Source organism: Platichthys flesus, chromosome 4 (assembly GCF_949316205.1).
Source record: "Platichthys flesus chromosome 4, fPlaFle2.1, whole genome shotgun sequence".
Classification (NCBI taxonomy): domain Eukaryota; kingdom Metazoa; phylum Chordata; class Actinopteri; order Pleuronectiformes; family Pleuronectidae; genus Platichthys; species Platichthys flesus.
The window spans coordinates 2,613,062-2,630,388 of record NC_084948.1 but is presented as its reverse complement, the minus strand read 5'-3'; the positions used below and the strand labels follow the sequence as shown (position 1 = coordinate 2,630,388).

General features: G+C 41.8%; 1 protein-coding gene across 3 annotated transcripts in view; it reads left to right on the top strand.

Moving 5' to 3' along the window:
* The window catches only part of ets1 (v-ets avian erythroblastosis virus E26 oncogene homolog 1), a 37,493-nt gene extending 21,289 nt beyond the window's left edge, over positions 1-16,204 (top strand). For all 3 annotated transcript variants that reach the window (XM_062386017.1, XM_062386019.1, XM_062386020.1), the window contains 7 exons: positions 4,276-4,395; positions 5,051-5,251; positions 5,557-5,634; positions 6,058-6,303; positions 7,633-7,893; positions 12,598-12,716; positions 13,080-16,204. In XM_062386017.1, coding sequence (XP_062242001.1) covers positions 4,276-4,395; positions 5,051-5,251; positions 5,557-5,634; positions 6,058-6,303; positions 7,633-7,893; positions 12,598-12,716; positions 13,080-13,295 — 1,241 coding nt within the window. In that variant the 3' untranslated portion in view covers positions 13,296-16,204. The remainder of the gene's footprint in view (positions 1-4,275; positions 4,396-5,050; positions 5,252-5,556; positions 5,635-6,057; positions 6,304-7,632; positions 7,894-12,597; positions 12,717-13,079) is intronic.
* Positions 16,205-17,327: the final 1,123 nt, after the last annotated feature.

The following is a 17,327-nucleotide window of genomic DNA, read 5'->3' as shown; positions in this document are numbered from 1 at the left end:
AGATCCACATCAAAGGCACTCTTAGATGCCAATGTCACCTTTGGTCTGCTGTGTGTGATTATACATGTATGCCCCTGGCAACTTACCAAGACCAACATCTTGCTATGACAGTGCAGATATGTAAGCATGCAGAGATATTATTGTAGGGTATGAGACCTGAGTGGTGCATCTAAAACATTTAACCCTCACCTGAACCCACACATCACCTCACATCCCACAGGAAGCCGCAAATTAGCCACGGGAAATTGACTATTTGAAACAAGTCCACCGTACACTCTGCTACAGAAAGGTATACATGAATAACCCAGCTTTGTATAGCCTTTTAGATCTCACCCTCACACACTCTCTGTAGGGCTATTTATAGCTCAATTGCATGATACAAAGTATATTGTCCCTTATTTGTTGGGTCTGGTTGCCTGCTCTACTTCTAGCATTGCATCATTCTGAGTGGAAGCAGAAGTCGAGGCTTTATGAATGAACCGAGTCTCCCCCGAAGGCTGGGAGATGGCACTGATCCCACTGTGATGTCACTCCAGAGACAAGAAGAGAGGGAGCTTTATTAGACCTCCCATTCATTCTTCTCTCTCTCTCTCTCTCTCTCTCTCTCTCTCTCTCTCTCTATCTCACTGTCTACTTGCCCACCCCCCATTATCTTGTCCTGTGATGGGCTCATATTACAGACTGGTGACTCACCCCATTCCTCACCCCTCCTTCTTCCCTGCCTACATTATCACCTCTCACCCACCCAATCTCCCCCCTTGCCCAACCCTGACTGTTTCAGCCCCATACACATTGGACCCAGACGCAAAAATCCCAATTTCACACCCACGCTCTGGTGCACAGGGCAAAAAAGACCACTAATTTAGTGTGTGTGTGTGTATTGTTATGTTTGTATCCGTTTTTAACAGCCAACGGTGCCAAACAGCACCTCTGTCTATGGTTGAGTCGGGGCTTGGTCACAGGGGCTTGGCAAAAAAGCTGCACAATCTGACAATGAGAATCCCTGTGAGATGCATCGCCGCCGCACTTAGCAGACCATTGATCAAATCACGGAAAAGGGGGGAGTGGTTAATCAATACACTCTTCTGTACATTTACATCCAGACTAAACATCACTCTCACTCCATCAGTGATTCCTAGAATAGATGGATTCATAATTCTCTCTTCTTCATTATAAGAAATGGGGTTTATTTAAGCCGCTTTACTGTAGAAACTCTTCTTAGTCTATCTTGTGAAATGTGAAAGTAATAATGTTGCATGTGATTTACACCCACTCCATCATCTCGGGAGCTAAGTGGATGGTACTCATTTTGTGGACAGACCAACACCGTCTAATGTGGAAAGTGATGACTTGTGGATGCTCTAACTCTCAGCCCATACTGACCATTCCGTATCTAATGGGACTCCCAGGCATATAAATCCTATCAGGACTTCATCATTTACTAGAGATTGTCTAGATCCAAGCTTGCCTCTCTTACTAATGGATGAGCAGTGAACATTGGCTCTGCCGCAGATAACTTTCACATGGGTCATTCACCATTGAGACTGCTGTATTACCAGTGCACATTTATAAGATTTTATTGCAAATTCAAAAACACTAACAAAGCAATTTACAGATATATACAATAAAACAAATAGTTGGAAGTGTAATTTCCCTGCACCTTACAGTCTAAACTTAGAAGATATTCATTGTGCTTTGAATTGATTTAAGGCCGTCAACAAAAATACCTCTTCAAACTCATTTTAAACGTATGAAACAAGTTATTCAAAATAAAAACAAAAGAAATCACACAAATTGCAGTTCACATTTTAATTTAATTTATAATCACGCTTCCTATATTTCTCTCTTTCGAATGGCTAGTGGTGGTTCTCATGCAAGATGGTGCTGAGTGTCTTTGATGGAGGATTTGGTGCTAAAGTGGGTTCAAGTATAAACTGGGGCTGGGTTGATAAAAGCGATAGGGAGGGAGCGGCATAAATGGTTCGAAAGTGCAAAGTAACTCCACTCGATCCAGCTTACATAAACTGCCACGTTTCGCCTTTGCCTTCACATCAAAGCGCAGACTGTCTGAGCCCCAGTCCCATCTCAGTTTGCAGCGGTTTGCAACATACACGTTTTTGCACCACCAACACTACTTAAAAGAAAAATGAGCTCGGTAGAGGCTTCGACAGCCTTGGTGTCAGGGGCACCTTTTGCTTAGCGACAACTCGCTCAGGTCTTATTTTCACTGTGAAACTGCACCGTTTATTTTGATGTGCCGTCTGTGCTGACAGTAGTTTAACGGAGGTATTTTGTGAAACTGTAAAACAGTGTTTGCCCTCAGCTCTTCTACCTTCTGCTCTTACTTGTGACTGGAATGAATAACTTTTTGCTTGTTCACCAGTCTAGCAGAGAGCAATGTATTATTACAGGCCTAACTGAATCACATGAAGAAGCAAAGAGCTCCTGTCTCTCCCCTGTCTCCGTTTCTGTTACGAGGTTTCTTTCTTTAGAAAAATAGAGGGAAAAAGTCAGAAAAAATAAAGTGGAAAACCTAATTTTACAAAATGCCAGACAAACATTGGTTACAAGGGCGAAAGAGGGACAGTTGCTTTGCATTCCAGACGAGGTCGAGACGTCAGTGAGTGGTGAAAACAAGCATGAACTGTATGTTGCGCCAGTGATAAAACCACCAGCCAGCAGAACATCTGGGTTCGACTAGTTGTGTTGCTGCGCGAGGAGTGACACAACTTGTCCTCACTATGTTTGTTAACAAGAATTTAGTGATCTGGTTTTAAACCATTTTAATTGATGGATAAGAAGGATGAGATGAAAAGAAAGACACAAAAGTCAAAGACAGATTCAACCTTTTATTTTGCGTGCATCTTAACTTGCTGAAGACTCAACATGCCTGTTTTTGGTCTGTTAAAGTTGTGCCTGATGCACATTACCCAATCAGACTAGATATGGCTGTTATGTCATGTATGTCTTCGGACTCAAACAGATCATGATATACTGTATGTCGGCAAAAATTGTGCATGGTTTTGCAGATTAAATGATAAAGACATGCTGGTCAATTGGAACTCTGTAAGGCCTTTTGTTTCTATTTACAAGTAATTTCTTGAGTCTTGGCCTAGTTAGTTTTTAGCAGTCTATTCTAGTGTTAGTATTCTGAGGGTCTTTCCCCTGCTCTTCTCTCATCATCTCCCTTGTTCTTCCCCCTCATCCCACACTTCTGGTCAATCTAATTAGATGAGTGTGAGTCATCAGGCTCTGTTTAAAGCCATCAAAGGGAGCTCTGTTCCCCATTGGGTGCCTACTGGCTGCAAGCAGAGAACAGTAAGCCTAGTGTGCGACTGGGACCCTCGAGACAGCCCACCCCCCATCTCTACTAGCCACCCGCCGGCAGCTAAAGTGACATCATCACCTCATTCCTCGACCCCTGACCTCTCAGAATGTTTGACCCCTTGCTTGGTCTGGTGACAGTCGGCCCACTGTGCAGGGGAAACTTTGTTGGAGGGCTAGCAGGGGTCATGGCGTCGCTGATGGGCACCAGGCGCTGCTCTCCCACCCAGGATTTGTGGGCAAGAGAGGGATTCAGTGTTAGTAGTATTTGATAATATACTTGTGTTTATTTTAACGCCACATGAGTGAGATATGCCTCAGGACCCTGTGTGAAATCCCACAAACTGCAGATATTTGGTATAAAGAAAGAACAGTACAAAAGCTGTTGCATGACAACTGTCCCACTGCACTAAATGCTCTTTATAGTCTGCACTGATTTATACTGTCTGCTCTCTTAGCCTACTGAAATGTGCATGGCTGTTGCCTGCACAAACAGCACTCATGCAGTGTTTCCTCTATTTTTTCCACTGATGAGATCTGACGTAGTGACACCTCTTGTTTAAATAGCTTGTCTCTGATATGGAGACCGTGTCTGTCTGGATGGGAGGTAATTGTCAAGCCATGTTGTTGATCACGGTCAGATGCAATATGGTTTTGTGTGTGTGTGTGTGTGTGTGTTTATAAATAGCTAACTGAACCACATTCACCAGTCTCTCTTTCCCACCCTCTTTTTGCCTCAATTCAATTTTCCATTCAGTGAGCTTTATTGGCATGGAATATTTAACACAGGGTGCATTGTATTAGCTTGGGTTGTCAATAATAGTTAAAGCAGGGTACGATTTCAGCATGTTAATAATTGAAATCCCAAATTAAATTGATATTGTTATTGCTCACAATAATATTGTAATAAAATATTATATAATTATTTCCCTGTAATTTTGTGATTGGCAGATCCAGAGTGCGGAGATGTCCCCCTGCTGACACCAGGAAGTAAAGAGATGATGTCCCAGGCTCTGAAGGCCACCTTCAGTGGCTTTACAAAGGAACAGCAGCGGCTGGGTATTCCCAAGGGTAAGTCACTAAGCTGCCTAAATTATCATTAGTCAGGTGTTGACATTTGCTTTAGTGACATGAAATGTTAGTTAAGCCGGAGCCATCATAACCAACTCAACAAGTCACACACTACGGATGAATGTATCCTCACATCATAGCCTGCTTTAGATCACTCAGTGACAGTGTCTCTCACTGAAAAGCAGGAGAGAAGAGCATCGCATTCAAATCCATGTCAGTCCAGGCAGACTGAGAGACTGAGTGACTGACTGCAACATTCAAAGAATTTAGACACAGAGACACACAGAGAAATTAATGAGTTGGCTTACTGAATCCAGGCTGAGCCTCTTCACGCTGTTTGGAAACCAGCAGTTCTTCCAATATCTGTCTATGCAATTGTGCTATATTTACGAACTATTGGTTTGGCTTGTGTTTACCACAGCTGTTTACATCCACCCCTGCCTCCCTGTAAAGCTGCTGATAATTGACTTGCAGAAGGTACATACTGTATATTTACCCCAGAGGTAGTGTGAATGTCGGAAGGATAAGCGAAGGTGAAAACACAACTTAATACAGGGATGTGCTGCAGTTTATAGTGTTGCAACCAGAAATGTGAAAAATCAGTGCTACATGCAGTATCAGTGCATGTAACCATCTCAAATGTTTTCCCGTTCAGATCCCAGACTGTGGACAGAAAACCACGTGGCTGAGTGGTTAACATGGACCGTGAACGAGTTCAGCCTGAAGAACGTTGACTTTGAGAAATTCTGTATGAACGGAGACAGCTTGTGTGCGATGGGGAAGGAGCGCTTCCTTGACTTAGCACCTGACTTTGTGGGGGACATCCTTTGGGAACATTTAGAAATGCTTCAAAAAGGTAAGGCCACATCAATCTAAAGACAAGTTTGATATTAGTGTGCATTATAGGATGCTTGTTATACAGAGGCAAGAGGCTAAAAGAGTTTCTAATTCACTTATGTGTGAGAAAACATCCCTTACGCAAAAAAACTGTGTGATATCACTGCCAGCACTAGTGGGACTAGGCGTTTGCTACAGGAGCCAAAACAGGAAGACGCAGTTTAGCTCAGGTCATACATTTTTAATCATAGCGCTGGATGCAGTTACATGGTACATGAAATCAATGAGGAGGTCACTGACGCTCTCTATCTATTTTTCATGAAGAGGATACAAAGCATTATCCCATCAATGGATTGACCTCCAACTTCCAGGAATCCCGTTATACCTCAGACTACTTTGTCAGTAAGTACTGCTCACACTCATTGTTAATAACACAGCGTAACAGCTTGAGATACACGCCTGAAATATGAATGTGCCTACTGCGAAGAGGTTAAAGGTTGTGAATGAGAGAAGACTTTAGTTTTTTTAGGATTTAGTGTTTAGCATGGTGTAAAACTGAATTTTGAGCTCCTTGATATGACCTGACCTTAAGTACTGCTGATGCAAGGTCTAATCAATAATGTTTTCAAAAATCTACAAGATTCCTCTTATACACTGAGGTTGTTTTACATTATGGACTATTCACACATTAAGAATATCGGGCAGAAGTTCAGCCCAAGAAGGACAATGACTCCTCTGAGTCTGATCTTTTCATCACTTTTTTTTTTGCTCCTCGCTTCCTCTCTGTGCTTCTCTGTCTTCGCTCGTCGTCCTTCGTGTCTTCAGGCTACGGTGTTGAGCATGCTCAGTGTGTCCCTCCTTCTGAATACTCAGAGCCCGGCTTCATCACCGAGTCCTACCAGACGCTTCATCCCATCAGCTCGGAGGAACTGCTCACGCTCAAGTATGAGAGTGAATACCCTGCTGTCATCCTGCGGGACACGCCCCTCAACCCGCTGCAGGGGGACTACTTCAACGTCAAGCAGGAGGTAGTGTCCCCCGACAACATGTGTGTGGGACGCCTCAGCAGAGGTGAGGGGTCACATATGAAGAATACACTATAGTTGTGAATAGGTATTTAACAGTAAAGGATTAGTCTGCAGAAGCATTGCAGTTAAGAATGTCGCCTACTGAAGTCTGCATTGAGTGCTTGAAAAACGTGTCCGTCTAAGTGTTCTGTGGGTGTATGTGTGCCTGTTACTGTGCTGAAGCTACCAGAATCGTGTCAGACCACATCAGTGTGAACTTATTAGTAGAGAAGAAAAGCAGGCCCTCTGGTTGATTTGTGGTCCAAGCAAACCCGCCTTGTACACTCTCGACTGGCTTATGGAAAAAAAAGAAGAGTCTATTGTTTTTGTCAGAGCGATACATGAGGCAAAGCCACAGCGTGTTCTCTTCTTGCCGCTCATTCTTTATGTAAAAAAGCTGAGGTGCTGTAACCTTCAAGAAGTTTTTTTTTTCTTCGTCTTGTTATCGTTGGCCTCTTTTCCTTGACTCAACTTTTGGGTTCTGGGTAAGGAGATAGAGGTGTCATCCTCAGCTAGCGACGCAGTAGTTTTCTCATGGAGCTGTTTGCTTTTCTGAATGCACACGGCTTGTCTTCTCTCCCACTGATAGTTTACAGAGGAATTAGAAGCATGGTTTACATTTATAGTCACAAAGCTAGGATTTTCTTCTCACACATCCCCAGCTGTATAAATGAATAGCATGTGCCAAACGCATTATACAAGCCCCCTTATGGTGCTTTAAGCATTTGCCTGCAACGTATGAGGTCCGGCCATCATGCATCACACATACCAAGCTTCTGAGCATGGCGTTGGGCTCTCCCAACGTGGGAAAGTATTTGCGTAGCCCAACTGATATCCACATGTGGCTTCAATTGCAGCAGTTGGAAGATTCCGGCATCAATCGAGGCGCTGCATTATCTGTCATTTGTTAATGACTCACCATTGAAAGACTCCTCTTATCTTTCCCAAGGCCAAAAATAGCAAGGCAATTTGTGTGACTGTCTTCCATTTAAAACCAAAATCAAATGGTGGTGAAATGAGGTGTTAAATGGAGAGAGCTGTGGCCCCCTATAGAAAATCCAGCTTAGTGAGGAAGAGTGTAATTTGGTGCTCAGCTTTTGTTTGTCGTTTTCATACATAGTGCTCCTTTGTCAAATATTAGAAAACATTGTGGAGCAAATTTCATTATTTTGCACTTAAGCATTACCTTGAAAAAAAGTAATGTTCTATAAATGACCAATTTTTGCTTTATGAGATTTTAAAATATGATGTGCTATTACATTTAAGGTTTAGAGTTTGCTACTTTTTAAAACCTTCAACCCTGTTTTCATCTCCGCTCGTCCCTTGTTCTCAGGTAAGCTTGGCGGCCAGGATTCCTTCGAGAGCATCGAGAGCTTCGAGAGCTGTGACCGACTGACCCAGTCGTGGAGCAGCCAATCCTCGTTCAGCAGCCTGCAGCGGGTGCCCTCTTACGACAGCTTCGACTCAGAAGACTACCCCACTGCCTTGCACGGTCACAAGCCCAAGGGCACCTTCAAAGACTACGTGAGGGAGCGCACAGACCTCAGCAAGGATAAACCCGTCATCCCTGCAGCGGCGCTGGCAGGATACACAGGTAAGATGTCTCGAGGTCATAGTTTATACATTATCATACTGTCCTGCCTAGAAAAGTGCTGTGGCTTTTTTCACAGCAGCCATTTTCAAAATGTCACACGAGGAAAAGCACATGGTAAATAATAACAGTAATCATAGCTCTGTTCCATTGGGGTTGAACTCTATGGCAGCCAGCATGCACAATCCCTGGAACCTAATGAGGGGAAAGGGAAATGCATTCTTGACACATTTTGATAGTCATAGAATATATCAGAATGTTTTAACTATATTATTTAATTATGTATAATTCTAATTATCATTACCTCTAAATAAGCAAGTGAAATTGAATATAGTGGTTTACATCAAAATAATAATTCTGGTAGTGTCTGCAGGCTGTCAGATGACTTTTTAGATATCATATTCTTATTTGATGACACTCGTTATTGTGTGAAAAGAAAAAAAAGTTTCCACAGCCCTGAACGTTGCTCTGTAGATCCATCATCTATGCAAACCTAGACACAACAGCTCAATTCAAAGATTCATATGCCTTGAGTCCCTGAATGCAGAGCAATCAGGGAAAAAGCTAACTTAGTATATGCATGGTTATTCTTTTTGTGGGAGAAGTCTTACGTCACAGTGCAGAATTCCTTCCACCAGTTCTATGATATTCAGCTGTAACACACGTGTTGACTCCCTGCAAAAGCCTCTGATGTGAGGGGGGGGGGGCCTTAATGCACTGCTTTTAGACCAAATGAAAACACCCCCTCTATCCAGGCAGCCCAGCTCACGCACATTACAGGAAATAAAACAACATTTCCTCCTTCTTCCTCTTAACCTTCTTACACTTCTTCTTCCTCGTCTTCTTACTATTCTTACTCCTTTGTTCTGTCTTCACTTATCATCTGCCTACCTTGTTATCTGCAGCCGGCATCTCAGCCTACTTATTGTAGGTCGTCCTAGCAACGGCGTTGAAACAGAACAGAAATCGTGCCTGCCCCTGCGTATAACACCGGAGTAAAATTATCTCTTCATCTTATGAAACATCTTCATACACGCTCAACGAGCTGGTTGATATGGATTCTCCAAGTTCACGAGATGTGGAGATATTTGCAAGCTGCTATCAAGCAAATGCACTACTTTGGCATCTGTTATGGGTTTTGGTTGAAAAGGTGCATGAAAAAAGCTGCTCATGTTACACTTCATCATCATATTAATAGCTGTATTTACATTGCACATTTCACAGCAGACATTACAAACGTGCTCCACAAAGATGAGACTGAAAAACTAAAATGGAAGAGAAGTAAAGTAAAGAAGCAACTAAGTAATTTTAATCAAAGACAAATGCAAATTATATAATGCGAAAAACTTAACTGAATAACAACTACTCTTAACTTAGACCTGGCTGTTCTTATAATTATATGTACAATGATAATTTAACCTTTAGGCTTTTCCTGTATGTTTGTAACCTGACTCTTCATGTTACTCACCACAGGTGTACAACATACTCTACAAATCAAGTATAATACCTAAATCAAACAATTTTATTCAAGGTCAGTGTTCATGACACATTACTATTTAAAATCTCCATTGTAAAGTGAGTAGCGTGGTGACAAGGGTCGACACTGAATCACGTCTTAACGCCAAAGTGTTTGGGACTTTTTCAGACGTCTTTAAATTACAGTCACAAGGCTGCAAGGTTGCCAGCTTTGAAAAAAAAAGGGGGAAATCAATGCGAAATTCCTGTGTCACTAGCGATCCATACATCAGGTCACAATAGAGCGTCCCGAAGCTGGTGTGCAGGAGTTAATCTGTAATCTGTACGGTTAAAAATGGTCAAAAGCCGCTAACAGAACAATGAGTCATAAATGTGTAATAATGTAGGTAATGTATCATCATGTGCGTTTATAGTAAAATAATGAAGAGGAAGACATGAACTAAAATCCCTTCTAGTCACGTTGTGTGGTTGTGTTGTGTTGGATTCAAACAAGGGACTAATAATGTGATGCATAAGCAGCTTTATCTAGATGTATAATATATGACCAAATCTTTCCGTAATGACATTTGATTTGATGGAAACCTGTGTCATCTCAAAACATCAGCATGAGTTAATATCCTACTCCACCACTTTAACATCAAAAAAATATCTGACTCCATTTTCCTGCGAAGTCTGTCAGGTATCACTTATTAACAACTGTGTCCCCAGCCTAATACAAAGCAGTGGGTTCTCAGTGAGGAGAATGTGCTTCCTCTGAGCTTTAATACAAGAAGAAAATATCACGCTAAAACAGCCAAACTTCTCCTGAAAGAGGAAAACGTCGAGCAGCCCGGTTTGGTTCCAGCTGTTGTTAAGAGCAGAGTGAGGAGAGGGTCTTAAAAGATGTGGCGTACATGTGTGTGCGAGCCCATGTGCATAGGCGGCGGGTGTGGGTGGATGAACACATGGAGGTAGAAGGCACAGCGAGAAAGAGAAACCTCAACCCCCCCAAGAAATCAGACCTTAAAGTAGAAAAAAAACAGGCATTTGTAAAATTCCAAATTGATGTTTATGACAGCTTGACAGCTCGCTGTGCTCGGCTTCCTGTCTCAGTTGCGAGCGGCAGGTGACACTTGTAGCGAGGACAAGGAGCCCGATAAGGCTTAGGAGAGATAAGTGAAGCTCCGCTTGTCGTATCCGTGGTTTCCTGTGACAATTCACAATACACACCTCAGTTGGCAGTAGCTTCATGGTGAACTCTGTTTCATGATACTGTGCTGTCTCTCCCCTCTCTCGTCCTGTCTCACACTGTACAAACGCACAAGCACACACAGGTTGCATTGGAGCCAGATTTAGTCAAGTGGTTTAAAATTGGTAACAATATTCATGATTCATAGTTTAGGTCATTTTTAAAATTCTAACTTATTACCTCGTTCTACCGCTCTAACATGCTGATCATAACTAGAAATTATTTTGCAATGCTCATTTTTTTTTTTACATTGACAAGAAAACATAAGCCCCAGTCAGGTGACTTTGCTCTCTGTAGTTATCAGGGCTTGACTGGCCCTTGACGTGCCCCTGTCCCCTGTAGTTTTTAATGTCTCTAATAATTTTTGGAATACACAATGTGCTTGAATGAGGAACGTTTTTCAAAATCTATCAAATGATGTGTGGCTCTGCTGTCGGACATCTAATTGGCTGTGTAAATTGTGGCCCCTTTATGGCCCCTGATCTAAAAAAATCCCAGATCCGCCACTGTTGCATATATGCTCAAGACTCACTATTGTACCATGGGTCAAACACTCAACACTGCTGTGAATGTGAACCCCACCCTACCCGCTCCCTTTTGCCACACTGTATGCTTTTTCAATGAGGCCCATTGTGCATGGAGACTTGAAACATATTTTTGGAAACCCCTTTTTTGCATTCTGTCGTGAGAGTGCAGGGGGTTGGTCGACGGGCAATGTATTACCCTGATGTGGGCTCGCTGTTACGGTAGCAGACTTTTGGAATGCGACTCTGAAAGAGACTCAGTGTTACAGAGACACGTATTTCCCAAAGTTGGAGTGGCTGTTGTCATGCACCTTCTCCGGCTTTGCAGGAGGAGAGAGAGCTCTGAAACGCCATTTCAAATGTTCAGCCCACGCGCCCATTTCCCTGAAAGCTTGTGTTTGTGTTGTATAGGGTTTTTCCTCAAGTGAGAGAGAGAGAGCTAACTTCTGCCTCTAGCCTCAGTTTTGCTGAGGCGGTGTGCTGCATAGGCAGGTGTGATATCAACATGCAGGTCTCAGAAGTGGGTGGGTGTATGTGCTGAAAAACCACAAGATCAGAGTGCACTTTTGTGAATCTAGTTCAGAAACAAAACCAAGCCTTGCCTTTGGTTGTTATTGTTCTGCTTTCCCTCCTTTTCCTCAAGATCTAATAACACAGAGGTTTGTTTTTTTACCAGGTAATTATATTGGTCTCAATTCACGGTAAATGCTTTCCAGTGAAACATAACCGACGACTTAACAACTGCTCCTTTTCTCACACACTCCCTGACTCTTCAAGTCCCCAAAATGTGTTGCTGAAGGCGGCCTTATTTTAAACTAGTGATTTCATCGGTGGGGAACTCAGACTCTAGATTCACATACTGCACAGGGCAACTGGCAGACAAGGGAGTACATGATGAATGGGACTGTTGTATTTAGGAGGTCATTTGGTTCCATTGGTCCTTCAGTCCGACCCAGATTAGAAGGTTTACTTTATCCCTCCTAATACATGTGTCAGTGAATATTAAAAATTGACACAAGGCAAAAGTATGTAAATATATAAAAATATATATATATATATACAGTATATATCTATACACACACACACACACACACATAAATGTACATTCCAACTTTAAATCCTTTTTTCAATGAGATATACGTTGTATCTTTGCCTTGCAGCAACAGTAGATAGATTTTGTGCGATTTTACTTTGTTTCACATTTGTAACCTGATGGAAATGTTCCTCTTTCTAAAAATGCTTACAACAGATGCAATGTGCCTTGTCTTAATAAATAATACAGTAACAGTAACCAACTAGCAATGGGACTACAGGACATGAATGCCTCCTCAATCTGGATTTTGATAGCTTTGCCCTGAGCTCACACTTTGCTAATTCTAAACTCCCACATCCAGCGAATGTACACAGTAACAACGTGTCTTATTCGTGTAGACAGCTTCAAAACCAACACCTTCTCCCCCTCTCTAATCTGCTCTGCAGGCAGTGGCCCCATCCAGCTGTGGCAGTTCCTTCTAGAGCTGCTGACCGACAAGTCTTGCCAGTCCTTCATCAGCTGGACAGGCGACGGCTGGGAGTTCAAGCTCTCTGACCCAGATGAGGTGAGAGGTCTTGACACCGCTGGTCACGAGCCCACGTGCTGGGAGGTCCTGAGTAGATGAACAAGATGTCTTCTTAGTCTTCAAGAACATTTACAAGCCGTGTTTGGCTCTATTCATATTTCTGAGGGTCATAACTTTGTAGGTTGTATATCAGTAGTTATTTAATTGCAGAATGACTCGATAATACCAAAAACTAAAGAACTGCACTTGCATGTGAATCCAATAATGATAGTATTTCCTGATGAATGTGGTGCGTTTTTTTCTTTTTATCAATGCAGCAATAATTAGCTGCATGTTTACTGTGTGATTTTGTAATTTTGGTTTCGTCACATCTTGAGCAGTTTATATCCTGTGTTGTTCTAGGTTGCGCGGAGGTGGGGCAAGAGGAAAAACAAGCCCAAAATGAACTATGAGAAGCTGAGCCGTGGCCTGCGCTACTACTACGACAAGAACATCATCCATAAGACATCGGGGAAGCGCTACGTCTACCGCTTTGTCTGTGACTTAAAAAGCCTGCTGGGGTACACTCCCGAGGAGCTGCACGCAATGTTGGACGTAAAGCCCGATACAGACGAGTGAAAGCAAATTTGAAAAAGGATGCGGAGACGGACGTTTAAAGCGCCGCATGGACTGGGGCTCCTAAAGTGGTCTTAACTGTTTGATAGTATTGGTAAACCATTTTTTGGGGGGGACCAAAATGTTTTTAATGACTTACTGTGGTCTTTGTCAACTTCGAGCTCTTGTCTCTCAGACCATGATTTAACAGGAAGGCACAACCCTAAAGCCTGTATTCATACCCTGTTGCATTTGAAATGTGTGTGTGCAAATGTGTTACCGGTATTATTTTGCAGCTCGTGGCAGACGGAATGCTATTGGGTAGAGTTGAGGTTCCGGGCTGCCGAGGTAGCACAGTGACAAGAGGACCAAGACAGGAAGTGTTAGAGAAGAAAATAAAATGATTCATTTTATTCTTAGGGTAAACGGAGAGCAGGCAGAAAGCTCCAGCTAAGAAAACGGTTGCCAAAATATAAAAACCCAAGGGAGGAAGGTATAATGTCATATTTAGATATATACGGTATGTTCACTGTTTCTGAGATTTTTCAGCTTGGACCAAAAAGTGTTGTTCATAGTTTTTTTTTTGTTTAAGGAGCTTGTACTTGTGCCAGTATCGTATTACTGATCGTGAGAACACCCAATGTAAACCTACCTAGCAGGCATATATTGGAAAGATCTCATGTTGTCAATGAAGGTATCACAGTTGGAACCAAATAATGGGCTGCCGTCAGAACTGTTCTCTTTCTCTTGGAGCCTTAGATTAAAATGTGCTGATCCGTTATCAGAAAACATCACAGACACCGGATCTGTGGTTTCATAGGGTGCGAGGACCTGGTGAGATTACTCATAACTTGAGTCTCTGATAGACAGACAACTGAAAGCAGCCGTTGCTTTTGAAACTGACGCGTTCACCTTAATGTACATGTTTGCCACTTTGTTAGAGACACATATTGTGACTGAAACTTGTGCATTTTGCATATACCACCAGTATTAGCAAACTGTAGACAATCAGGAGTCCTCGCTGAGAAGAGTTGTTTCATGTGCAGATTAGATGCATAGTTTCTCGCTTCACTGTCCGTGTTCGTTGCTTTAGAAGTTTTGGAATTATCTATATGTCTGTCTGTACAATAAAATCGCAAGTGAAGTATCTGAGGGTCTGGTTTTGCAAATTCCTAAGAATGTCAGGTTATTCTTTCTTTAGTTTTGCAGAGTGTTTTGGCCACAAGGAAGTGGCTGTAGTAAAGTGTGGAGATGCAGTTAAGGATGAAGCAACAGTGATAGAAAAGTGTTGATGAAAGAGAATCGGAAGCTGCGTGGGACAAAGTGACTGAAAGGAATCTGTGGTTCCGGTGAAGTCTATTGACATAGACAGAAATGAGAAAGTTTGGATTTTTGGCCTTACACAACCTGTTTATTTAATGAGCAAGTTCAGACACTGCTTATAGCTGAAACCTGAATGCAAACTGACGTTTAGGACTAGTGACAGACATTTGTGTTTCATTTGTATGTTGTGTGTTATTTGTCTATGATCAAAATAGCATTCAGTTCATATTGTATAGTTTGCGCAAAAAAACACATGCAGAGATTAGCTGTTAACTTTGAGCGAATTGGCAGCAGTTCCTATCCGACAGTGGGAACCGTGGCTGTACACTGGCCTTATGGGAAATGCCAAAGTAAAAAAAAATCATCTAAGAAGACAATGTTATTGTTTACAGTGGCTGAATGTTACCCATATAGATGCAAATAGCTTTTGCGATGTCTGTTTGTACAGATTGTATTTCATAATGCTTTATTGAGACCCAGATTACACAAATAAGCAAGAGACAAAGCCGTAATAATAACCAAAACCCATGTGAGGTCTTTTGGCCGTGGTGCCTCGGGTTTCGTCCACAGCTGTGGAAGACAGGGACCAAAAAATCTTTAACATTCACAAGTGTTGACTCGCTTTTATCTGTTAATATGTTGGAAAGCCCATAGCTTTAGGACAAAGAGAACTCACCGTCACTGTTCTGGGTTTCCCACTGAAAGGAGATGCTGTACAGGATGTTGAAATGGTAACAAGCTTGTGTGCGCCATCACCGAGCGCTGACTCACAAACCTCCAGCCATGCTCGTCATGCGGCACCAGGAAATGAATTGGTAGCTGTACTTTCATCCTTTTCTGCACGTTGGTGTCAAGGTTTCAAATCACTGTTTTTTTTTTGTTCAGGTTGTTTTTTCTGATGTTGATGTTTTATGTTAAAGAGAGCTTTACAGATTTTTAAATATATTTGTAACGGTTGCCAGTGCCCTTTTTTTTTTTCATCTTTCCATACATGGTCATGATGTTAGTATGGTTGACTCCATAAGATCAATGTGCTAAAAGAAAACGTTACTTATATTATTTTAATATTATTTTGTCAGGAAAATATACTGTTGTTAACTGTCAGCAAATACTGCAGGTCTTATGTATTAATGAATCGTAGTCAGGCAAGTGTATACACACCAATAGATTGTGGCATATGCATATCTCAGAATGGATTCAGAAGGAAAAAAATCTTTTTTTGTTTTTGGATGTTGTTTTTTTGTACATTTTATAGTGTCTCTGTATTTTTTTTACGAGATAATTTTTATTGTATTTAGTTCACAAACATTTGAATATTTTTCAATAATTTATATTTTATAAAAGACAAGAGATGCAGACAGCTGGTGCTTTCACGGGAATATAAAGGTAGCGCAGGACAAAATAATGTAGCGACTCTTTTCTGTTTGTTTGTTTTTGTTTGTTTTTTTAATTCTTTTTTGTATAGAAAATCAAGCTGTCTGCTAGAGGAAAAAAAGGCTGATGCTGGCCCATCAATGATTTCTGCTGGAAAGGTTTTATAAACTGTAGCTTCTATTTCTAAAATGTACTTAATGTACTTCAAAATGTTATAAAATATATGTGAACAAAGATTTCATAACTGTGTCTGCTGTTACTGTATTGAGTCATGAACATACACCATTATGATCCTAAAATGCTAGTGGTAATTTTATAGCATGTTATTGGCACATGTGCCAATAACATATGCTATTATACTTGATTTGGTTTGTTTTAGTAGATGGATAGATAGATAGATAGATAGATAGATAGATAGATTAATGGATAAGTTGTGTCTTACATGCACTAATGAGGTGACGTCAAATCAGAAACAGCACACTAGGGCCCATTCATGTGCTTGTAACCCCAGGCTCATATAAATTCCACTGTAGATATAAAACATACGGCACGGTGGCCTGATGCCCTGAGCTGCACAGCTGCTTGGCCCTGCTGCAGCAGTGTAGCGCTAAAGCCAAACTCCAATAAATCAGGTCCAATGGATCAGGCTGTTTTTCAGTTTAAGAAAGTAGCAGAGTAAAGACGTAGAAACATGAAACTTTTTTTAAACACGGACACAATAAAAACAAAAAACTGGATATAGTTTGCGACAGATTTCAATAAATGCACCATGTGCAAAAGCGATGTAAAAGTGACAGTGACGCTGATCACTTAAGACGCAAATCACATGTAAAATAATTCACATGCATGACTGATTTCACATACTTCACATGCAGCCCTAAAGAAAACATGATAGAGCTGTCTTCTGCTAAAAATCAAAGCCACATTCTCCTGGGGACCTGTTGGTGGTGTTGTTGGCAGAGGGCAGGCTGAGGTTACCCAGGTGGCTCTTCTCCTATTCCACCTCCCTTGCTCATACTGGGCTGATGATCCAGACCAGACGGGGTTGGCTTGCCAAGTTTCTTTTTTTTCAAACACTTACCCATGCAGTGCGTGTTCCAGCAGACATGGAGCAAACTCCAAACCATTATGATAATACTCATAATCTGCTTATTCCACAGCCAAACACAGACACAAAGCTGGCTCACACAGGTGCGCACTGCCCAACCTGTTATCCCCCCCAACCCGCTTTGCGCTTCATTCAGAAAAAAATCAACTTCCACTGATTTAAAGCAAAGTTCAAAATTGAACGACAGCTAAGAAAGAAATGTAGAGAAGAGGAAGTGTGTGCAGAAAGTGAGAACTGTCACACCTGGCAGC